Raw genomic sequence first — 25850 nt, forward strand, 5'->3', positions numbered from 1 at the left:
GAGGGCATATCATTCCATAAGACCATGTGATCGCAAAGGAGAGGATGATGGGAGTTTGCACATAAAGAATAAATGACTTGGACACTGTGGGGATTGGGATTTCTTTATCACCTTTAGAGTGGATGATACTCCTATCTGAGATTCCAATACATATGTTAGTTTTTACCAATTTACAAAATTACATTTTTTCTGTCGATACTATGTATTATTGTGAATAATTACCGGCTTTAGCTTATAGATGTGTATTATATGTTTTATATTTTTATTATTGTATGGAGGTAATAACAATGGATAAGGTTGTTTATACCACAATTAATCCTATTCGTCTGTTTAGAACATGTGACTGTATTGTGGGGGATAAAAGGGCACCGGCAGGGCCATCATCACTTCACATCCTGAGGAAGGAACGTCAGTTCCGAAACGCGTAGGTGAGATTACAGTCACTAACCCCAGACTTAACATTGCCACCCACTGGAACATTTTGGTGGATTATATTTTTTTATGCCACTTAATTGTGGTTTAGCCTGTTTTCCACTTCAAAACGTTTTTCCCTCCCTCTGTTTCCATCTGAGGGTTGTGAAGTGGTATATGGTCTAGTCGTAACTAGTGGGTTATGTGTTCATAAATTTTATTTCCTTTTTTTAATAAATTACTTGAATAATACACGAGGTACATGAACCTTTTTTTGCCGGTGATTACAAAAACTATGAGCAGGATTCTATGCTACGGTGGATCCATGGAATAAAGATACCTTTTGGTGAACATAGGGCACTTATTGGAGGTGAGCTATATACCAATGAGTCAAGTAAAAATGAATATGAATATACTTGGATATGCTTAGAGTGAAGTTCCAGAAAGATACCTTTACGTGAACATAGGGCCTTGTTTTAAGGTCAGTGGTGGATTCCTTCTGTTTACTGTAAAGAATTGAGAATAATTCATACACACAGGACGTGTTTGTGCTTTTGTCTCTTCCCAAGGATACCTGTGGTTGGAGTTCAATGGGAAGATATTCATATATGTAGAACAGCGCTTGGGAATCATCCCATTTTTCTGTTTTGGTGACTGTGATAAGGAGTGGTGCTCTTAGGGTTGGAACCCGAGCTGCTGTTTTTTGGGCGCAAGTTACTATTATTCTTTTTTTCGAATTTCACTAAATAGCCACCTGTCTGCAAGTCACTATTATATAAGGTCGGATGTATTACAACAATTGAAATATATTTTAAAATAAATAAATAACTATTCATAAAAGAGCCAGACTATTGGCTGATATTACTGGTTCCTCTTCTGCACTGGACTCTGACAGCCAATCAGAGCTCTGTGTAAACCAGCAACCATGTCAGCCATCGATAGATCTATAGGTGGTTGTTGCTGGATATATAGGAAGTGTTTGACAGAATCATCGTCTGTGCTTTTCTCACGCACAAATTTTGTATACACTGCCCATGCACACCAAAAACTCAAACGCATCTGGCCCTGTGGCAATGTGATGCATTTTGTGCTTCCAACTCCTTACACTTTCTTGGAGAGCGATGGTCGTGATGGTGATGCAATCCTGCGTCTTCGGACACAGAAATCGGATCGCAGATGCCTCCTGCTGCATTTGCACTTTAGTTGTACGGTATTGCACAGCTGCTTTCCTGCGGCTGTGCAATACTGTACAAACAGCATTCAGAGTCTATTCAAACTTACAGACATCTGCTCTTTCCTTTTATATATAATATGCCTTTAGAACATATCCTACTGTGATGCAGAACCATTTCCAATGAATCTTCTTAGGTAGTCAGGCTTAGGATACTGTTCTGGCAAAGCATCTGCATGTAAATTATTACAGTAATATACACAGACTGAGCTTCAATTAAGACGCAACAATGCTTGATTTGCAGTGCAAAATTCATCTTTGATTCTAGCGTCTCATTATAAGCCGATGCCCCTATACTTAAATTGCTCAGTTTGTGGAGCAAGGTGACAGATTGAAACCATACTCCCTTCTCTCCCAGATCATCTGGGACACTACAGAATTTCTCAATCATATTCCCTCCATACCACTATTAACGTCCCATCATTACAGTATCAACAGCCCATGTCGCCCAGCACAGACACAAACTGCCCCCTACATAAGATGTTCCAACAATAAACCACACTCACAACTAAGAAACACACACCCTCGGCCCCCACACTACCTACAGTATATCGATAGCAACCACCTCTAAACAAACCCCACCACATCCACTCACCCCACATACACACAGACCAACAAGCTAGAACACTAAGATCACCCATTGCTAGAACTTCGAGAGGGCTTCCCATAAACTTCCCTGATGACATCATTTGCATGATAACCCCCCCCCACACACACACACACAAAGAAAATAGATAATAGTTAGCTTATCAGGCCAAACTGTAGCATCTTGAGACACATTTCATGTTGACGCACCCTTACAGTACTTTGGCCACATCTACTGTACTTTCCCCCTTCCAACCCCCGTACCAGCCCCTGAGAGCAGGCAGCTGTAACAGCATAATAAGGCCAAGATGTCAGGGCATTATAAGTGCATTGTGAAATGATGCACATGCTCGCTTTAAGCAAACAAAAAAACAAGAGAAGGTTGTGGGGAAAAGAGGCCACAACTTGCATTTAGGTCCACCTCTGGAGGAGGTCCACGGCAATGGAAGTTATGTAATCTATAAATGCATGAAGTCTTAGAGCATTTGTAGGTACAGTGAAAAAAATAAATCACACTTCCCACTACTCTGTGCTCAATGGAAAAGCCAGTCTTGGAGGAGTGTAGAGGCAGAAGCCTAAATGCAGAGGGTCAAGAAGTGATGAGTGGAGAAAAAGTGGGTAAAGAAAAGTTGTATACAGTCCACACAACTACAGTAGTTTAGAAGCAACTGGAGAGAGATGTATGGTTGAGAGATGAGTGCATGTTTGGAGAAGGATTTGAGGGTGCCAGTTGAGAGGGACAGGCTGTAGAAATAAGATAGGTGATGACAACCTTTGGGAGATTGAGGGTGTGCACAATTTGGAGTGGAACAGGATAGATGGGACAAGATTAGGAGGAAAAGAACAAGAAAAACTTAGCTTCACTGACAGGAGAGAAAGAACTGATGGTTAGTGGAGGAGAAGTTTGGGATGGTGTGATGGATCTTGCAAGATTTCTTGATGGATGGTGTTGATTTTGTCTTGGAAATATGTGACATGTCATGAACAGTGAGGGAAGAAGCGGAATATAAGGTAAATGGACAGAGCAAGTTGACAGTGTAAAATGGTTACGGGTGGTGGTTATCTGGATGAATATTATGATCTAAAGTGATTTTCCTTGAAAAGAGAGATGGTGGTATAGTAGGACAACAGGATACATTTTGTAAATGAGGGAGCCTGCACTGGAGAAATATTTGCTTAAGTAGAGCTGGGAACTCTAGCAGCTTGTGTATCTGTACGAAGTGTCTGGTGTAAAGTTGAAGCGCTTGGAGACTATGTGGTGGCTGTAGCTGCCTCATCTAGGACTGAATTGAGCAGTTTTCTGAGACAGTAGCATTAGGGCAGGAAATAAGTGGGTCAAGTGAAGCTTGAGAAGATTATTATTTATTTATTACCAGTTATTTATATAGCGCACACATATTCAGCAGCGCTTTACAGAGAGTATTTGGCCATTCACATTAGTCCCTGCCTCAGTGGAGCTTACAATCTATATTCCCTACCACACGTACACACATACACAGGGAGAATATACAAACAGTTAGTGCCATGGTTGGAATCGAACCTATGACCTCAGTGCTGTGAGGCAGTAATTCTAACCATTACACCGTCTGTGCTGCCCAAAAGAAGATGATTGGGTCAAAGCTGTAAAAGAATCCTTCACTGTGCACGGAATTGATGCTCTGCAGGTTGGAAAGGAAGATGTGGTCAGAGAGAGGGAAGACAGAGTGTGAGAAGCTGGAGATGGCACAGAGATTGGAGAACACAAGGTCAGGAGTGCCATCACAATGGGTGAGAGATGAAGCCACTGGGAGAGACTGCTCAGTAGGAAGTAAGGCTGCGTACATACTACACAGACATTTCTGCCGGCTGCGTGACGCAGACAGAGCCGGACGATAAGTTAAGCAAACACACCAGTCGACCAATCAAGATATCTGCAGACATCACAACTGGGCAGGCAGTGTACAGGTGATCAGAGGGTCAAGATATCTTAGTATCACCTGTGCTGCAGGGCCGAGCAATATATCTGTGAACAAAATGGTGTACACACCACACCGATGACCTACAGATATATCTTATCAGTGTGTGCCCAACCTATGCGCGAGGAGTTCAGAGGCGTCAGTATCAGTATGGGTGACTAAGGATTGTCTACATAAGATTCCTAACACTGCCTTGGTCACATGTATTCCTTGTTCTACCACACAGAATGCATTGGACAGAATAAGTACAATGTTTTGAAAAAATGAACTTACTTTTTCTTTAGAGTCACATTTAGTTTTCCTTCACCTTTTGGCAAGTTTAACTTTACTAGGTTACTAATCTGTAATTATAATTTCTTTTTAAAGCAGACAAGGTCAAAGAAACAGACAAAGTGTTAGACTTGGAGGTGTTAGGTCTTTTTTTTTATTAACTTTTTTTATTTGGACTAAGCGTGTTAATTTTTAAAGCTGTACTGTCGGTTATAGCCGGTCTTTGCCAAACACTGTTTATGTTCTATTACCGTAGTGTATTTGTTTCATAGTTTACTTGTTTGAAACACTACATTATGTTTGTATACAGCAGGGGTGGGGAACCTTTTCTCTACCAAGGGCCATTTGGATATTTATAAAATCCTTCGGGGGCCATACAAAAATTACCAACTTAAAAATTAGTCTTCCCCCAGTCAGATATTCCCCCAGTAGATATGCCCAAGTAGATATGCCCCCCCAGTAGCTATGCCTCCAGTCAGTTGTTATGCCCCAGTAGATATGCCCCGAGTCAGTTGTTATGCCCCCAGTCAATTGTTATGCCCCAGTAAATATACCCCCAGTCAGTTGTTATGCCCCAATAGATATGGCCCCAGTCAGTTGTTATGCCACAGTCAGTTGTTATGCCCCATTAGATATGCCCCCAGTCAGTTGTTATGCCCCAGTACATATGCCTACAGTCAGGTGTTATTCCATATTAGATATGCCCCCAGTGACTTGTTATGCCCCATTAGATATGCCCCCACTCACTTGTTATGCCTCATTAGAAATGCCCCCAGTCACTTGTTGTTACGCCGCATTAGATATGCCCCCAGTCACTTGTTATGCCCCATTAGATATGCCCCCAGTCACTAGGTATGCCCCATTAGATATGCCCCCAGTCACTTGTTATGACCCATTAGATATGCCCCCAGTCACTTGTTATGACCCATTAGATATGCCCCCTCTAGTAGCGCCGCTTACACACACATATTTAAAAAAAAAAAAAACAATACTCTACAGCCCCGCTCCTGCTTCTAGACTGTTGCACTCCGCCTGGCCGCCCGCTTCTTGGAACTATGGGAGAGACGTCAGCCGCACACTGACAGAGCCGGAAGTGCTCCGGCTTTCGGCTGCCGCTGAGGGGAAGGAGTCGGCGCCCGCTGGTAACACAATCTCAGCGGGCGCCCGGCATCTCCCTCTGTTAGGTGAGCCTGGCCGGGCTGGATCAAGTGGTTTTGGGGGCCTTATACAGCCTGCGGCCCAGATGTTCCCCACCCCTGGTATACAGCTTACTTTAGAGGATCATTCTCTTTAATAATCAGCTAACCCTTTGCCCTGTTACCTTTTCTTCTTGTTCTCTGGTAAGAGACTGCAATTGGGAAAGCAAATATGAATCCCTCATGGCTGTTTTTTCATATCCTATGAATTATTCCTATGAATGTCATTTTCCAGTCATATGAGGGGTAATGTGAGTCTCCCATGCGTGAGGAGTAAGCAGCCATCTTGGAAACTAGGAACTGCATTTTTGGTTGGGAGCTGAATTATTAAATTTAGGATGAGTCTCCCATACCTGAAATGCTTCAGACCAGTAGTATTTTGGATTTTTCTGTAATGGAATATTTGCAAGCCATAGATATTTTGGGGATGGGACCCAAGTCTAAACACAGAATGCATTTATGTGTCATATACACCTTATACACAAAGCCCGAGGGCAATTTTGTATAATATTTGTAATTAGTGCATGAAACAAAGTTAGTATATACTGAACCATCAGAAAGCAAAGGTATCACTAACTCAGTTACGCTCAAATCTTGAATATCGGATTTTCTCTTTCATCCACTAGGGCAGAGGTTCCCAAACGCGGTCCTCAAGGCACCCCAACGGTCCAAGTTTTAAATGTATCCATGCTTGGCCACAGGTGACTTAATTAGCACCTTAGTCAATTTGATTTAACCATCTTTGCTGAGCCATGGATATACCTAAAACCTGGACTGTTGGGGTGCCTTGAGGACCACGTTTGGGAACCTTTGCACTAGGGGACACTGGAGATCTAGACAGCTGGGGTGTGAAGGATGCAGCCCAGAGGCAGCACAATGTAATACAAAAAATTATGCACAGCTGGCTCCTCCCCCTTCATGCCCCCCTTCCCTCCAGTTTGAAAAATTGTGCTGGAGGTAGCAGCACAGGAAAGGAGCTCTTTCTCCATGAAATAATTTGTTTTTTTTTTTTATTTCTCTAAATTCCAGTGGACTGATTCAGCCTATCAGAAAGGAGGGTGAAAGCTCCCAAAAACTATACTCTGTATAAGAGAGACAAAGAACCCTGTGGAATCAGGAGCAGAGAGTAATTGAGCATAGCGGGCAGCAAGCAGACATATTCCCTCAGTAACCGCAGGAATCTATCTCCCTCCGCTGGATCAGCCGGAGACCAGCGGCAGAGCCGCGCAGGCAGTGGGAGGACTAGCCGCGGCGATACCAGAGGCTACTTAGTGGCGGTTACACAACGGCGTGAGGGTTGGAGAGGATTGGCGCACAGATACTGTGAACACTGAGGTAAAGGACTTCTTGTGGGCGCGCAGGACATACTAGACATAAGCGCTACTCTACATTCAGGAGGCAGCCAGATAACATTAAACTGTTCCCACTCTGCCCCATACAGATAGTCTCCGCACGGTTAGGACAGGGGTTGCGAGGTGTATAGAAAAAAAATCACTTGCCGCCATTTTGATTTTCTGGTTTAGGTGCGCAGATAGAGAGGGCTATTCCTCTCTGAGGAGGGGGCGTACATTTAAGTGGCCATTTACTGAAGGGAATCTAATGACTTAGAATGTATGGTTATTTTTTATAGGAGCTGCTGCTTATTACTAACAGCACTGCTGACAGTGTTGGTATTACTGGTGCTGGCTTGTAGAAAGGAGTTTTTTAGGGCTCTACTGCTGAGATCTTCTGAATTTAATTTATCTAAACGTACATATTTTATCTTCCAAGGGGCCCTCCTGACAGGTCCTGCGGAGGAGGAGCAACATAATTGTCAACGCGGTCAACTCAAGCTGTATCAACAGTTGGTGGTGTGAGGGTTGTAAACGTCAGGCTGGTTTAAAATTTCAATTTCTTTTTTAGAATTTTTAATATAATTCCAGCTGTGTGACTCCCAATACTTCATTGCTCCCTATATCCCTACGGTCTTTCTCCTCCTACTCTAATAGGGTGAAAGTACTGTTGAGTGTGTGTGTGTGTGTGTGTGTGTGTGTGTGTGTGTGTGTGTGTTTTTTAACATGTCTAAAGCACCAACCAAGGCTGCAAAGACTTGCTATGTATGCTCAAAATGTGGTAAAAAGAGCACTAATGTTGGCAGCTCCAGGGTGTGCGACACATGTTTGGGAATGGACGCTCAACCTTGGAGCAGTGGTCCGTGACGTTCATGGGAAAGTGCCCTGGCAGATATTTCTAAGGAAATGGCAGAATCCTGCAAGCAACATTTAGAATGGGCTGCAGGTTTTTCCAAAACTATGGAGGAAATCCAAATTAGAGTAACTCAGGCCACACAGGTAGAAAAGAATGTGCGTAAAGCGGTAAAGAGACCCTTCCCTATCCTACAAGAAGAGTATGAAGAGGAGGAGGGTCTCATAGATGATGATGAGGAGGGAGATTCAGTAGAGTCGATAATTGATGTCAGTCCTCAGGAGGATGACGCTGAGGTCAGGGGGTTAGAATCCCTTATTGAAGCGGTAAAACAGGTCCTTAACTTCAAAGAAGAAGAGGTTAAGGAACCTGAGGTCTTTGATCTTTTTGAGTCTCAAAAACTGCAAACAGCAGTTTTTCCGATTCCTCAGACTCTCCAGGATCAAATTGGAGAGGCATGGAAGCAGCCAGATACGATAGATGCTTCCAAATTCCCCAAATGTTCACGGCTAATTACCCACTGGCCAAGGGTGTCATGTCTAAATGGGAGGTCCCGCCGATTGTAAATGCCTCCCTATCTAGACTGTCAAAGAAAGCAATTTTACCTATACAAAATGTGACTACACTAAAGGATGTGTCAGATTGTAAGTTGGATACTGCACTGAAATCTATCTTTGTGGCTGCAGGAGCATCACAAAGACCTATGATTATCAGTGCTTGGGTAAATAAGGCTATTTTAGCATGAGCTGGTCAAATTGTTCAGTCAGTGGCGGAAGATAACAGCCAGGAAGAAATAGTTTGACTAGCAGAGCATATCTGGTAGTCGGCCACATACATTTAAAGAAAAGTTTTCAAACCAGCACTCCAAATCAGCAGTGCTGCACCGTCCGCTGAAGTGGTCACCCCCACTTCCAAAGAAACGTTTAGACAATTCACAAAATGCAGATATGCGCACCCCGAGGTAGTACGGGATAATTGTTCGAGTATAAGTTTTGTATGTGAAACGTTCGATATTCAAATATTCAGATCCTTCCCTTTAAATCAGAACAGAGTTCCTCTTCGTTCCTTCAAAGAAACAAAAATGAGGGAATATATAGGTGTGGGACAGACTGGGTGCTGTGGGACAGACTGCGACAGATCCAGTAAGAGTGGAAGTACTCAGGATTACCACGGCTAGAGGAGGAACAGTGCTGAGATCCCGGGAGGTATCTGTTTACCACCTCATAAGTGCTTTAGGGTAACCATCGCTGGGGACCCCACATATTCTGGTACGCATATTTGCCCCACTACAAGTTGGTGGAATTGTATATTACCTATTTATGTTGTTTACACCCATAATAAAACTGTACTTCACTATATATTCCCTCATTTTTGTTTCTTTGAGGGAACGAAGATGAACTCTGTTCTGATTTAAAGGGAAGGATCTGAATATTTGAATATCGAACGTTTCACATACAAAACTTATACTCGAACAATTATCCCGTACTTCCCCGGGGTGCGCATATCAGCATTTTGTGAATTGGCCACATACATTTACCAAGCTACAAAGGATGCTAGCAGGATAGCGTTGCGCATCTCGGCTTTGGCTATATCGGCCAGAAGGTTTCTGTGGCTCAGGGAATGGCAAGTGGATTCTGATTTCAAGAAGGCAGTGGAGGTGATCCCCTTTGTAGGGAAGGCTTTATTTGGTCCACAATTAAACAAGTGGATTCCACAAGCAACAGCTGGAAAATCTACTTTTCTGCCTACCACGTATACTAGAACTACGCCACCGGTCAGAAGAAATTACTCAGGTCCGGTGTTCAATTCATTTTTGGTCTCAAACATCTTGGGCCAGAGGAAGAGGTTTTGGTGGTCAAGCTCGTGGAAACAGAGGTAGAGGTCGTTCCCAGTCCACAGCCCGAAAACAGGACCCTAAACCTGTTGACAAGACAGTGGCATGACTGTCTCCCAGCTCACCTTGGGCCGAAACCTCACCACAAGTCTGGATCACCAATACTATTACCCAGGGATATAAAGCAGAATTTCTGAATCGCCCTCACAGTCAGTTCTTTACGACAGGCCTTCCTCGGTGCCCTCAAAAAAAGCGAGGGCTTTAGACACGGCTGTTCAAAAGTTACTTCAGACTGAAGTAATTATGCCTGTCCCGGCTTCTCAAAGAGGAAGGGGATTTTTATTCAAATCTTTTTGTAGTGCCAAAACCGGATGGGTCTGTCAGGCCAATCCTCAATTTAAAGGTGTTAAATCAATTCCTGACGGTTTACAGATTTAAGATGGAATCAGTACAGTCAGTTATTGCGGGACTGGAGCAACGGGAGTTCATGGTGTCCATGGACATAAAGGATGCGTACCTCCATGTCCCAATTTGGACACTGCACCAAGCCTATTTACGGTTTGCAGTGGCAAATCTCATTACCAGTTCAGAGCTCTACCATTCGGCCACGAGAGTCTTCACAAAGATCATGGCAGTCATGGTCGCGAAACTTGAGATCGTTAGTGGTAACGATAATACCGTATCTGGACGACCTTCTTATCAAGGCTCCCTCTCGGGACCAGTTGATCAGGGATGCTCAGATCAGTCATCAGTTTCTGATTCGACAAGGCTGGTTCGTGAATTTCAAAAATCCAATCTGCAACCGACGCAGAGGATTACATTTTTGGGTCTCATTTTAGATACAATACAAAAAGGAGTTTCCCCAGAAGACAAGATTCGTGACATCAAGGAGATGGTACATCAGATTCTACAGAACCAGACGGTCTCTCTGCATCTTTGTGTACGGCTTCTAGGAAAGATGGTAGCATCCTTCGAAGCGATCCAGTACGGCAGACTACATTCCAGACCCTTTCAGATGAATCTGATTGTTCAGGGGGCATGCATTTACTTCTTCGCCAAAGGATTCGCTTGTCACCCTAGGCCAGGACCTCGTTAATTTTGTGGTCAGTCCTCAGGAATCTAGTGGCGGGAAAGAGGTTTGGAATTTGGGATTAGAAGATTTTAACAACAGATGCCAGTCTCGGAGAATGGGGAGCAGTCCTGGACAGCCATCAGTTTCAGGGAAGATGGTCACCGCAGGAAAGCAGTCTCCCAATAAATGTACTGGAGTTAAGAGCCATTTACAATGCACTTCTTCTGGCAGAAGCCCTAGTATGGGCTCAACACAGGAGAGTGCAGTCGGACAATGTGACGGCGACAGCATACATAAATCGTCAGGGAGGAACAAGAAGCCACGTGGCTTTAAAAGAGGCCACAAAGATTCTGTCTTGGACAGAAAAGTGCAACATCATCCTGTCGGCAGTCTTCATTCCAGGAGTGGAAAATTGGGAAGCAGACTACCTCAGTCATCAGGATATGCATCCAGAGGAGAGGTGTCTACACCCACAGGTATTCGAGGCAGTGGTACGACGGTGGGGCCGACCACAGATAGACCTAATGGCCACTCGGAACAACTATCAGCTGCCAAGATATGTGGCCGGGACGTGGGATCCAGCAGCAGAGGCGGTGGACGCGCTGGCGTTTCCTTGGACCTACGAACTGGTGGACATCTTCCCGCCAATTCCCCTTTTACCAAGAGTGTTGAAGAAGGTGAAACGGGAAAGGGCGTGGGTGATTTTAATAGCTCCAGACTGACCTCGCAGAAGTTGGTACTCGGACCTGAGGGGACTTCTGGCGAAAGATCCTTGGAAACTACCGCAGAGGTAGAAGCTGTTGTCATAAGGCCAATTCCTTCACCCAGATCTGAACCGTCTACGGCGTGGTTCTTGAGACCAGGATACTAAGAGACAGAGGTATCCCGAAATCAGTTATCCCGACCATGTTAGCTGCAAGGAAGCCAATCACTGCGGCACATTACTATAGAATCTGGAAAAAGTACATGGACTTGTGCCAATCTAAGGGTTGGAATCCCAGAAAGTTCCACCTTACTATACTGTTGAAGTTTCTCCAAAATGGTTTGGATGGTGGTTTGAGATTGGGATCCTTGAACGTACAGGTCTCGGGCCTCTCAATCCTTTTCCAGCAATGTCTAGCATCCGTACAGGAGGTCCAGACATTTTTACAATGTGTGTTGAGAATACAACCACCTTTTCGTCCTCCCACGGCCCCCTGGGATCTAAATTTAGTTCTCAAATTTTTGAGATTGACAGTTTTCGAGCCTTTGGAAAGGGTGGATCTAAATTATATGAGCTGGAAAGCAGTCCTGCTCCTAGCTTTAGCATCAGCGAGAAGGGTCTCAGAGTTAGGTGCCCTGTCATGTAAAAGTCCTTTCCTAGTTTTTCATGAGGACAGAGCCGAGCTTCGTACAAGAGCAGAGTTTTTACCTTAGGTGGTTTCTGGTTTCCTCATAAACCAGTCGATTGTGGTCCCCTCCTTCCAAGGATTGGCAGAGGGGGACTTATCCTTGGATGTGGTCAGAGCCTTACGGGTCTACGTGCAGGCTACAAATTCTTTTAGGAAGTCTGACGCTTTGTTTGTACTGTATGATGGACACAGGAGGGGTTGGCCGGCTTCAAAACAAACCTTGGCCAGATGGATACAACTAACCATCAAACAGGCATATATTTCTTGTGGGAAGAGAGTTCCTTTTCGGGTAGGTATTTATACCACCAGATCAGTGGGTGCTTCACGGGCTGCCGCTAGAGGAGCTTCCAATACCCAACTTTGCAGAGCTGCAACGTGGTCATCAGCACACACATTCACTTGTTTCTACAAGTTTGATACGTTTGCATCGAGAAATGCAAGTTTTGGACGTTTGGTTCTTCAGGCTTCGGACAACACTCCCGCCCATGGGAGTATCTTTGGGACGTCTCCAGCTGTCTAGATCTCCAGTGTCCCCTAGTGGATGTTAGAGAAAAGAGGATTTTGGTACTTACCGATAAATCTATTTCTCTGAATCCACTCGGGGACACTGGACGCCCGCCTCTGTGCTGTCCAGTCTGCGTGTTCTTGTAAAATGTAGTTCAGACAGTTTGGTTATTGGGTTAATAGTTCTTGGTTGCTGTTTGAAGTGTTGGTACACTTGGTTCCTTCCCGTATGGCCTTGATCTTTCATGTTCCCTTTTCTCTCTGTAAATTTTTTAAACTGGAGGGATGGGTGGGGGGGGGGGGGGGGGCGTGTTGGACGTGAAGGGGTAGGAGCCAGCTGTGCATATTTTTTTGTATTGTACAGGTTGAGTATCCCATATCCAAATATTCCGAAATACGGAATATTCCGAAATACGGACTTTTTTGAGTGAGACTGAGATAGTGAAACCTTTGTTTTTTGATGGCTCAGTGTACACAAACTTTGTTTAATACTCAAAGTTATTCAAAATATTGTATTAAATGAACTTCAGACTGTGTGTATAAGGTGTATATGACACATAAATGAATTCTGTGAATGTACACACACTTTGTTTAATGCACAAAGTTATAAAAAATATTGGCTAAAATGACCTTCAGGCTGTGTGTATATGGTATATATGAAACATAAATGCATTCTGTGCTTAGATTTAGGTCCCATCACCATAATATCTCGTTATGGTATGCAATTATTCCAAAATACGGAAAAATCCGATATCCAAAATTCCTCTGGTCCCAAGCATTTTGGATAAGGGATACTCAACCTGTATTGTACTACTTTAGGTCTGCATCCTTCACACTCCAGCTGTCTAGATCTCCAGTGTCCCTGAGTGGATTCATAGAAATGGATTTATCGGTAAGTACCAAAATCCTCTTTTCGGATATGGGAGACTCAACATGTATCATACTTGCCTACTCTCTCGGAATGGCCAGGAGTCTCCCGATTTCGGAGGCACCCCCTTGCCCGGCCGCCCACTTTGAGAGGGAAGTGGGCAGTCGACGCAATTCTCGCTGAATAGCATCATCGTAGCCATGGCCCCTGCTGTATAATGTGGCTAATCTTGTGGGGTGAGGTGTTATGTCTCCACCTCGCCCTCTTTGATACTTCACACCTCTGCATCGCCCCCCGGCTGAGCCGACCTATTCCGGAGACAACAGCCAGGATGTCGGCAACTATGACCTGTGTGTGTTTTTGACATGGTATTATACTTTAATGTGAAATATGCGGTTAAAGGTAATAGCCTAGAGCAGTGGTTCTCAAACTCGGTCCTCAGGACCCCACACATTGCATGTTTTGCAGGTCTCCTCACAGAATCACAAGTGAAATAATTTGTTCCACCTGTGGACCTTTTAAAATGTGTCAGTGAATAATTAATACACCTGTGCACTTGCTGGTTTACCTGCAAAACATGCACTGTGTGGGGTCCTGAGGACCGAGTTTGAGAACCACTGGCCTAGAGGTCTGGAGGTGCGGGAATTTTGTGCGAGTGTGTCCATTTTTTTTAAAGCAGCAATCATTTACAGGGATAAACCTGGTTGGTTTTGACTTGTAAATGATTGCTGCTTTACAAAAACGGGCAACGGCAGCCTCGCACAAAATTCCCGCACCTCCAGAACTCGGAGGCTTTTACATTTAGCCGATGGTTTAGCCCACAGGTTGTCAAACTCGGTTCTCAGGACCCCACACGGTGCATGTTTTGCAGGTCTCTTCACAGAATCACAAGTGAAATAATGAGCGCCACCTGTGAACCTTTTTTAAATGTGTCAGAGAGTAATTAATACACCTGTGCACCTCCTGGGTTACCTGCAAAACATGCACTGTGTGGGGGTCCTGAGGACCGAGTTTGAAAACCTGTGGTTTAGCCACTTGCTGCGAAACAGCTGCACACATCCCTGGTAATTAAAGGGTTAAATGTCTGACCTGGCTAATCTAGTTTTAACACAGCCCCGTTGTGATCATTTGTCTCTTCGGGCTTGCCATAGAATTGTTTTCTGCAGCACTAAATTTTCCATAGTGTAGTTATTAAGTCCAGAAATATGCCACTTGATTCTAGCATGTACCCTAAGCAATGAGCTCTGCTACAATGTATTTGTTTGAAAAGGAGGCAGAACCTGGAGGACATATTATTGGCCAATGACTGCAATGTTGTTATTTTTCAGGCTGAAGCTTTCCAGGACAGCCTATCACGGAGCTGATTACATGAGACGTCCTACAGCCAGAAAGTAAATATTCAGAGGAACTCTGCTGCTGCTGCTAGTCTAGTGCTGGACCCTCCTTGCTGCAACCTGCACTTGTAATCACAGCACACTCACTACCGCTGACCATGACTGACCCAAAGGAAGGGGCTGTTGTGATTATTGGAAGGTAAATGAAGTAGGCTGCTACTGATGCAATTTATTTTCATTTAACTTGGACTTAATTATATGCATAGTTTAAAACGGGTTGGCAATCTATGAACCAACAGCATTTGTGGGGCTACAAGTGACAGAGGAGCTGACATAGCATGCTGGGACTTGTAGTTCTGCAACAGATAGCAAATTCCAGTTTAGGTGAACATGATCTCTCACTTGACAAATAACCCTTCTGAAAAATATTATTCAGAGTATATGCATCCAGTATAGTACTATTATAGTAATTGTGTTCCATAGTAAGAGAAGCCTTTTCTATCAACCTAAAGATGTTTCATTTAAATTTTTAAATTAATCAAGGAATTAAATACGATCTAATACTCGTTATTATTAGTTTATCCGAATTCCAATCCACTTCCCACATGCAGCAGTATATCATACCTCCCAACATGACCCTCTCCAGGAGGGACACAATGCTCTTCTTTTGGACTTTTCACTTACTCTATGATTGCCGGCACCTGTGTTGAACAGGTTAATGGGTAAGAAAGGTGTTCAGCACAGCTGATGGCAATCATAGATTAAGAGGGAAGTCCAGGAGCGGAGCATTCTGTCCCTCCTGGAGAGGGTCATGTTTGGAGTTATGAGTAAATTTATATTACATGCTGCAAACTGATAATTGCACTTTCCCAAAATTGTTCCCATCCCCCTTTAAAAACAGGAAGCAAAATGTTCATCCTGGATAACTTTCCACACAGTCACGTTATATGTCAGACTAATACGGCCAGGGTGAGGAAATCCGTCTGCTCATTCTGGGCTACTCAGCAAATAATCACTGCAATGATACGGTTACACTATTATTTAGCCCTTGGCAGTGTTTATGGCTCAGTGCAGTCATCTGAGTTTAGTGGCAATAAATCTATATCTGGTGATTGTACCTCTTATGTATCTGTCTTTATATAACTGCAGTCTGAGAGGTGAGAAAATCTGACGGTACCTAGCATGTCCTAATCCTATGACCTTTTATTTATAGATCTTATTCACAAATGACGCGGAATGATTTAAATCTGTTCATGTAATATAAGCTAGAATACAAAAATCACGTAATTATTTATTTATACCCTTCTTACACCAAAATCCCGGGTCTGACTCAGGATTTGGAATACGGTCCCAATCCGGGACGGACCCCTTTCGCACCACTGCTTTGACAAGGGTTGGCGCTGTTAACGCTGCACACGGGTGCAGTGGAACTGTTCTACCAGCACTTGGAGATGACATCCTTTCCAAGCGCCAGTGAGATAACTCTCTATAAGGTGTAAACAGGACCCTACCCGGGTTACACATTCACACTGCTCCTAAACCCGTGTCCAACTCTGCAAACTACCCGGGTGCCCATAATTTTGTATCAGGCTTATCCTGATTTCTGTCAATATATATGTTTACTTTGTGTTCTTGAACAATTTTTTTGTATCAAACTCCTCATTACTTTTATTCGTTATTAATTAAATGTTAAGTTTTAATAAACTTATTTCAAATTTCTAAGCGTGCCCCAACACAGAGTCTTTCTTTTTTCTTCTCTTTGCTTAACCATTACTGACTCTGGGAGCACCACCAACTCAAATAATTATTTAGATGTCTTCATTAAGAATCTTTAAATTTAAACTTAGTATCGTTGGTCATTCCCTGAACAGTTTTCTACAATCTGTGTATTAATCTATGTTCATCATTACCACATTTTTCCTGTGCGGAACCAAACCAAATTTCTGTTAACTATATAGCATTAGGGTTCAGATGAAGCGATATAAAAAGAATCAAATATCGCCATAGTTTAGAGTTACTGGCAATGATACATTGCAGCACATAGGAAAATATATCATACACCTAGCGCTTAGAGTCAATCTCAGATCCACCCTCTTCCAAAGCTAGATCTCTGCACATTTTAATTTTGACCATCCCCCCCGCAATGCAGATTGGTTTTGCCAATCCTGAAATTACTCCTAACCGTAATTGAGGCCATATTCATGTAATCAGTCGCTTTGTCATATTGGTCATTTCTTATTTAAATAAATGATTGTACACATGTAAATACTGACACCTGTGATTCTTTTCACTCTTCTCAGTGGACTCATTGGTCGCAGTTGGGCCATGGTGTTTGCAAGTGGGGGATTTAACGTTAGACTGTATGATATTGTGAAAGAGCAAGTTACTGCCGCCCTGGAGGATATACGGTAAGTTATCCAGTCCTACAGGTAGGGAGAGGGTCACATGTCTAATAGAACAATCTTATAAAAAAATAAGTCATTTTATATGCTGCAGGCGTTAGCTGCTAAGCTGTCCCTACATGTTTGTGTCTGAAACAGAACATTTTGGGGAGGATTCAGTTAGATTTACAGATGTGGCCTTCCTGGTCTAGCCTCCGTACGTTATGAGTATCGCACATAGGATGCATGAGATCCGCCTTTTTTTCCAGACAATGCATCTTATTCGCATTGCTATTTGAATAAGACTCGCAAGCAGATTACTCTGATTAAAATAATATGCGGCATGTGTATATTCTGCGTGCGACTGCAGACTTAGTGTTTTCCCAGGAAACTCGCTCAGAATGAGGCTTGACTAGAAGGGCAGTTTAATGTGACCTCATCACATGATGGAGGACACATCTGTACAAACATACTGTAGATAACGTTCTCTATTATTATTATTCTTTGTTTATAGGATGCCATAACACGTCTGTAGCGTGGTACAAAGTGCAGTACAAACATATAGGACAAAAGTAATATACACTGAAGTGCCAAAAGTCATGGAATAGGTGACTAGTATCGTGTAAGACACCCCCTGCTGCCCCCAGCCCAGCAAAGTGAGGACCTCAGTCTGGATATCTTCCTGCAGCTCCCTGATATTTGTAGGTGCAGGATCTTAGGTATAATGGACCGCTCCACCATTTACCATAAATGCTCAATTGCGATCATGTCGGGCAAATGTGGTGGCCACACCATTCATTAGCATGCTCCTCGAACCAGTTCTGGACAACTTGGGACCGATGACACAGTGCATTATCCTACTGGAATATACCATCACTGTGGGGGTACATGAAGTCCATAAATGGCTGCAAATGATCATCAGCAAAGCAGCATAGTGGTTACCTGTTAATGAAGTGTTCAAGCAAACCAGCGAAACCAATCCATTTCATGTGAACGCACCCCACACCATTATGGAACCACCACCAGCTTGCATGTTGCCTAATTGACAACTGGGGTCCATGGCCTCATGGGGTGTGCTCCACATCTGAACCCTACCATCAACCGGAAACAACTGAAACCGTGGGCCCATGCATATGTTGCCATTCCTCCAGGGTCCAATTAGCAACGTCCAAGCCCAGGTGAGGCGCTGTGTCCAGTGTTGCAGTATTAACAGGGGCACCTGGATGGGTCTTCTGCTCCCATATCCCAAAGAAGCTAAAGAATGCTGTACTGACTTGCTGGATATGCATCTGGTACCTCCTGCATTGAATGTGGATGAAATTTGAGGCAGTGTCGCTTGTCTGTTACCACAAACAATTCTGGCTAGACACCGCTGGTCCCGATCTTTAGGCACACGTGGTCAGCTGTCCACGTTGGCTGGTAATGCCTTCCATAAAGTATTTCCGGTACACGTTACACCATAAATCGAGGAATGTTGAATGTCCGCTTAACTTTGGAAATGGAATGTCCCGTCCGTCGGGCTCCCACTATCGTGCCCCGTTCCAACTCCGATAATTTGCGTTGCCTTGCCATGAGCAGCTTAGCTGGTGTTCAAACTGATTTGCGAGATGTCCGATTATAGCCGAGGCAGGTCTGGGCATTTCCAAGACGTCACAGTATGGTGCGCACCTACCATTACATACCGCTGTCCCATTACTATTGGCACTTCAGTGTACAGTATACAAACATCTCTGCAGATACAGTCACTTTAACTAGAATGCCAGCTCTGGTTGACCATGTACCCCAGGTGATGGGTGCAGCAGACAGGTACAGAGCCACTGACTACAAAAAGAATGCCAAAGGGTAGGAGATGATGGCGTAGGTAAGGAATTTAAGATTATTTGAAGTAATAGGATCCTGCTAGGGAGAGCTTACAATCTATGAAGGCGATGCCGTCAGACATGGGTGACATGGAGAGTCACCCATGTCTCTAGTCTATAACAAAGGGTGTGGTTAGGAAGAGAGTGGGTTGGCTTTAATAAATAAATAAAAAAATTGGTATCAAGGGCTCGTTGAAACTTTGGAGAGTGTAAGAGAATCTGATAAGGAGATGTAGTGAGTTCTGTTACTGAGGAGCAGCAAGGGAGAAGTCTTGAGGCCAGAGTGGGAAAATGTGATCTTTTGGCAAGACAGTCAACGTTCATTGGTGAAGAAAAGTGGGAGTGTGGCAGTAAATACAGAGGTACAGTGTACAAATGTAAATGTCACATCCAGTCGGGGCCATTACAAATCTAGGACGAGACCCATGTTTTTTTTTCCAGAATGAAAATGAACATGCTCTTCTTCGCTCACAGGGAGCAAAGCTAAAACTGTACCCTGACAATCCATTTATCTCCTCTGAATAATTTTGCTCCACAAATGGAAATCTCATTACTGCAGTGGCCCTCAAACCACTGGTGTTCTTACTCCCTTATGTGTAAAGAAAGGCATCACTTCACCCAAATCTCCTATGCTGTTGCGAAACGTCTGCGCATCTGCAGACTACTTCATCTTGGTCCACAAACCCATGCATCTTGGATCTAAGCATTTTTATGCAGGTGCACGGTGGGTGAAAAATTTCTAGTATTCCATATTTTTACAGCATTTCCGAGATGAAAGAGTTGAACAGAAAATGAAGCATGTACAGTATATATAAATGCTCAGCCAGAATTATTGGATCCCTGTTAGGGTGCATCAAACGCCCCATGAATTTTTAAAAGTAATAAAAATGATTTGTCCCCATGCTACATTTTTTTGAATTGGTAAGGATATATTGCATACCAATTTTGAAGATTCTGAGATATTTATGTGGCCCACCATGCCCCTGAAGATTAAAGATTTCTATTAATTTCTATTTTTCTATTTATTTTATTTCTATTTCTATAAATTTCTATTTATTTTATCTGAAAAATACATAATAATTTGATTAATGGTTTGGATGGGAACAGCCACAATAGGCCCATGAGGCTTTATGCTGTTCCCTTTCTTTATGTTCTTAACTCAATGTAAGACACTCATTCATGGCACACATACAAAAGCTGGCTTCGTTTTGCTAAAGTTAGTTGTTTTGTATAATACAATACAGTACAGTACAATATAATACAGACAATTTTTGGGTGTGGAGGTGGACCACCTAAGTCAAATAGTACATCAAAAAAGATTAGCACAGTTGTTTCTATGCTAAAAAGGTACATTTTAAGAATAGGGACAGCAAGCATTCCTAATGTCGGGGCGTTTGATGCACACTAATCCCTGTTGTCCGTTCAAGTCTGTTCAGCCCTGCCAAAGGGAAGCAGTCAGGATCCCGGCTGTCGGGAACCCAGCAGTAAGAATACGGACACCAAGATCCTGACACGTTACTCACCCCTGTCGGTATTTCACACACCGGAATCTCCTACTGATCCCCTGCCATGTGAAAACCACGTTGTTGTAAAATAATACCTAGATGGTTGGAATGACGAATATAAGGGATTCCTGCCGGACACCCAAGAGAGAAGGCCACCATCCCACTTCTTTTTTTTTATGTACTCTCTGCAATCTGCATCAAATCATAGTCTGCCATCCTGGAGGGGGTAAACAAATGATTGATACTCATTAGATTACGTGAATAATCAGAGGCACTGGAACTTCAGTAATTAATATGCAAAGAATCATTTTATGCACTTGGATTTAAAAAAAAAAAAGAATTTACTTACCGATAATTCTATTTCTCGTAGTCCGTAGTGGATGCTGGGAACTCCGTAAGGACCATGGGGAACAGCGGCTCCGCAGGAGACTGGGCACAAAAGTAAAGCTTTAGGACTACCTGGTGTGCACTGGCTCCTCCCCCTATGACCCCCCTCCAAGCCTCAGTTAGGATACTGTGCCCGGACGAGCGTACACAATAAGGAAGGATTTTGAATCCCGGGTAAGACTCATACCAGCCACACCAATCACACCGTATAACTTGTGATCTAAACCCAGTTAACAGTATGATAACAGAGGAGCCTCTAGAAAAGATGGCTCACTACAACAATAACCCGATTTAGTTAACAATAACTATGTACAAGTATTGCAGACAATCCGCACTTGGGATGGGCGCCCAGCATCCACTATGGACTACGAGAAATAGAATTATCGGTAAGTAAATTCTTATTTTCTCTGACGTCCTAGTGGATGCTGGGAACTCCGTAAGGACCATGGGGATTATACCAAAGCTCCCAAACGGGCGGGAGAGTGCGGATGACTCTGCAGCACCGAATGAGAGAACTCCAGGTCCTCCTCAGCCAGGGTATCAAATTTGTAGAATTTAGCAAAACGTGTTTGCCCCTGACCAAGTAGCTGCTCGGCAAAGTTGTAAAGCCGAGACCCCTCGGGCAGCCGCCCAAGATGAGCCCACTTTCCGTGTGGAATGGGCTTTTACAGATTTTGGCTGTGGCAGGCCTGCCACAGAATGTGCAAGCTGAATTGTACTACAAATCCAACGAGCAATAGTCTGCTTAGAAGCATGAGCACCCAGCTTGTTGGGTGCATACAGGATAAACAGCGAGTCAGATTTTCTGACTCCAGCCGTCCTGGAAACATATTTTCTCTATCGTCCTAGTGGATGCTGGGGTTCCTGAAAGGACCATGGGGAATAGCGGCTCCGCAGGAGACAGGGCACAAAAAGTAAAGCTTTAGGATCAGGTGGTGTGCACTGGCTCCTCCCCCCTATGACCCTCCTCCAAGCCTCAGTTAGATTTTTGTGCCCGGCCGAGAAGGGTGCAATCTAGGTGGCTCTCCTAAAGAGCTGCTTAGAAAAGTTTAGCTTAGGTTTTTTTATTTTACAGTGAGTCCTGCTGGCAACAGGATCACTGCAACGAGGGACTTAGGGGAGAAGAAGTGAACTCACCTGCGTGCAGGATGGATTGGCTTCTTTGGCTACTGGACATTAGCTCCAGAGGGACGATCACAGGTACAGCCTGGATGGTCACCGGAGCCTCGCCGCCGGCCCCCTTGCAGATGCTGAAACGAGAAGAGGTCCAGAATCGGCGGCAGAAGACTCCTCAGTCTTCTTAAGGTAGCGCACAGCACTGCAACTGTGCGCCATTTCCTCTCAGCACACTTCACACGGCAGTCACTGAGGGTGCAGGGCGCTGGGAGGGGGGCGCCCTGGGAGGCAAATGAAAACCTTTTTTGGCTAAAAATACCTCACATATAGCCTCCGGGGGCTATATGGAGATATTTAACCCCTGCCAGAATCCATTAAAGAGCGGGAGACGAGCCCGCCGAAAAAGGGGCGGGGCCTATCTCCTCAGCACACAGCGCCATTTTCCCTCACAGAAAGGCTGGAGGGAAGGCTCCCAGGCTCTCCCCTGCACTGCACTACAGAAACAGGGTTAAAACAGAGCCCCTCTAATTTGGGCACTAATTTGGCGTTAGAAATATATAAAAGATGCTATAAGGGAAAACACTTATATAAGGTTGTCCCTATATAATTATAGCGTTTTTGGTGTGTGCTGGCAAACTCTCCCTCTGTCTCTCCAAAGGGCTAGTGGGTCCTGTCCTCTATCGGAGCATTCCCTGTGTGTGTGCTGTGTCGGTACGTGTGTGTCGACATGTATGAGGACGATGTTGGTGAGGAGGCGGAGCAATTGCCTGTAATGGTGATGTCACTCTCTAGGGAGTCGACACCGGAATGGATGGCTTATTTAGGGAATTACGTGATAATGTCAACACGCTGCAAGGTCGGTTGACGACATGAGACGGCCGGCAAACAATTAGTACCGGTCCAGACGTCTCAGAAACACCGTCAGGGGTTTTAAAACGCCCGTTTACTTTAGTCGGTCGACACAGACACGGACACTGAATCCAGTGTCGACGGTGAATAAACAAACGTATTCCTTATTAGGGCCACACGTTAAGGGCAATGAAGGAGGTGTTACATATTTCTGATACTACAAGTACCACAAAAGAGGGTATTATGTGGGATGTGAAAAAACTACCGTAGTTTTTCCTGAATCAGATAAATTAAATGAAGTGTGTGATGATGCGTGGGTTCCCCCCGATAGAAAATTATGGGCGGTATACCCTTTCCCGCCAGAAGTTAGGGCGCGTTGGGAAACACCCCTTAGGGTGGATAAGGCGCTCACACGCTTATCAAAACAAGTGGCGGTACCGTCTATAGATAGGGCCGTCCTCAAGGACCAGCTGACAGGAGGCTGGAAAATATCATAAAAAGTATATACACACATACTGGTGTTATACTGCGACCAGCGATCGCCTCAGCCTGGATGTGCAGAGCTGGGGTGGCTTGGTCGGATTCCCTGACTAAAAATATTGATACCCTTGACAGGGACAGTATTTTATTGACTATAGAGCATTTAAAGGATGCATTTTCTATATATGCGAGATGCACAGAGGGATATTTGCACTCTGGCATCAAGAGTAAGTGCGATGTCCATATCTGCCAGAAGATGTTTATGGACACGACAGTGGTCAGGTGATGCAGATTCCAAACGGCACAAAGGTGTATTGCCGTATAAAGGAAGAGGAGTTATTTGGGGTCGGTCCATCGGACCTGGTGGCCACGGCAACTGCTAGAAAATCCACCGTTTTTTACCCTAAGTCACATCTCTGCAGAAAAAGACACCGTCTTTTCAGCCTCAGTCCTTTCGTCCCTATAAGAGTCATATCTGCCCAGGGATAAAGGAAAGGGAAGAAGACTGCAGCAGGCAGCCCATTCCCAGGAACAGAAGCATTCCACCGCTTCTGCCAAGCTCTCAGCATGACGCTGGGACCGTACAGGACCCCTGGATCCTACATGTAGTATCCCAGGGGTACAGATTGGAATGTCGAGACGTTTCCCCTTCGCAGGCTCCTGAAGTCTGGTTTACCAAGGTCTCCCTCCGACAAGGAGGCAGTATGGGAAACAATTCACAAGCTGTATTCCCAGCAGGTGATAATCAAATTACCCCTCCTACAACAAGAAAAGGGGTATTATTCCACATTATATTGTGGTACTGAAGCCAGAAGGCTAGGTGAGACCTATTCTAAATCTAAAAAAATTTGAACACTTACAAAGGTTCAAATCAAGATGGAGTCACTCAGAGCAGTGATAACGAACCAGGAAGAAGGGGACTATATAGTGTCCCGAGACATCAGGGATGCTTACCTCCATGTCCAAAATTTGCCCTTCTCACTAAGGGTACCTCAGGTTCGTGGTACAGAACTGTCACTATCAGTTTCAGACGCTGCCGTTTGGATTGTCCACGGCACCCCGGGTCTTTACCAAGGTAATGGCCGAAATGATGATTCTTCTTCGAAGAAAAGGCGTCTTAATTATCCCTTACTTGGACGATCTCCTGATAAGGGCAAAGTCCAGGGAACAGTTGGAGGTCGGAGTAGCACTATCTCGGATACTGCTACAACAGCACGGGTGGATTCTAAATATTCCAAAATCGCAGCTGATCCCGACGACAAGTCTGCTGTGCCTAGGGATGATTCTGGACACAGTCCAGAAAAAGGTGTTTCTCCCGGAAGAGAAAGCCAGGGAGTTATCCGAGCTAGTCAGGAACCTCCTAAAATCAGTGCATCATTGCACAAGGGTCCTGGTAAAGATGGTGACTTCCTACGAAGCAATTCCATTCGGCAGATTTCACGCAAGAATTTTTCAGTGGGATCTGCTGGACAAATGGTCCGGATCGCATCTTCAGATGCATCAGCGGATAACCCTATATCCAAGGACAAGGGTGTCTCTCCTGTGGTGGTTACAGAGTGCTCATCTTCTAGAGGGCCGCAGATTCGGCATTCAGGATTGGATGCTGGTGACCACGGAGGCCAGCCCGAGAGGCTGGGGAGCAGTCACACAAGGAAAAAATTTCCAGGGAGTGTGATCAAGTCTGGAGACTTTTCTCCACATAAATATACTGGAGCTAAGGGTAAATTTATAATACTCTAAGCTTAGCAAGACCTCTGCTTCAAGGTCAGCCGGTATTGATCCAGTGGGAAAAACATCACGGCAGTCGCCCACGTAAATAGACAGGGCGGCACAAGAAGCAGGAGGGCAATGGCAAAAACTGCAAGGACTTTTCGCTGGGCGGAAAATCATGTGATAGCACTGTCAGCAGTGTTTCATTCCGGGAATGGAAACTGGGAAGCAGACTTCCTCAGCAGGCACGACCTCCACCCGGCAGAATGGAAACTTCATCGGGAAGTTTTCCACATGATTGTAAACCGTTGGGAAATACCAAAGGTGGACATGATGGCGTCCCGTCTGAACAAAAAACGGGACAGGTATTGCGCCAGGTTAAGAGACCCTCAGGCAATAGCTGTGGACGTTCTGGTAACACCATGGATGTACCAGTCGGTGTATGTGTTCCATCCTCTGCTTCTCATACCTAAGGTACTGAGACTTATAAGACGTAGAGGAGTAAGAACTATACTCATGGCTCCGGATTGGCCAAGAAGGACTTGGTACCCGGAACTTCAAGAGATGCTCACAGAGGACTTATGGCCTCTGCCGCTAAGAAGGGACTTGTTTCAGCAAGTACCATGTCTGTTCCAAGACTTACCGCAGCTGCGTTTGACGGCATGGCGGTGGAACGCCGGATCCTAAGGGAAAAAGGCATTCCGGAAGAGGTCATTCCTACCCTGGTC

The 25850-nt window shown here is 44.5% G+C and overlaps 1 protein-coding gene across 1 annotated transcript in view; it reads left to right on the top strand.

The window, feature by feature from the left end:
• The first annotated feature begins 14843 nt into the window (after window positions 1-14843).
• Window positions 14844-25850, top strand: part of CRYL1 (crystallin lambda 1) — a 255721-nt gene continuing 244714 nt past the window's right edge. The window contains exons 1-2 of the mRNA XM_063951646.1: window positions 14844-15034; window positions 17136-17243. Of these exons, the coding sequence (XP_063807716.1) occupies window positions 14994-15034; window positions 17136-17243 (149 nt within the window). The 5' untranslated portion in view covers window positions 14844-14993. The remainder of the gene's footprint in view (window positions 15035-17135; window positions 17244-25850) is intronic.

The sequence above is a fragment of the Pseudophryne corroboree genome, chromosome 2, assembly GCF_028390025.1.
Source record: "Pseudophryne corroboree isolate aPseCor3 chromosome 2, aPseCor3.hap2, whole genome shotgun sequence".
In the NCBI taxonomy this organism is placed as follows: domain Eukaryota; kingdom Metazoa; phylum Chordata; class Amphibia; order Anura; family Myobatrachidae; genus Pseudophryne; species Pseudophryne corroboree.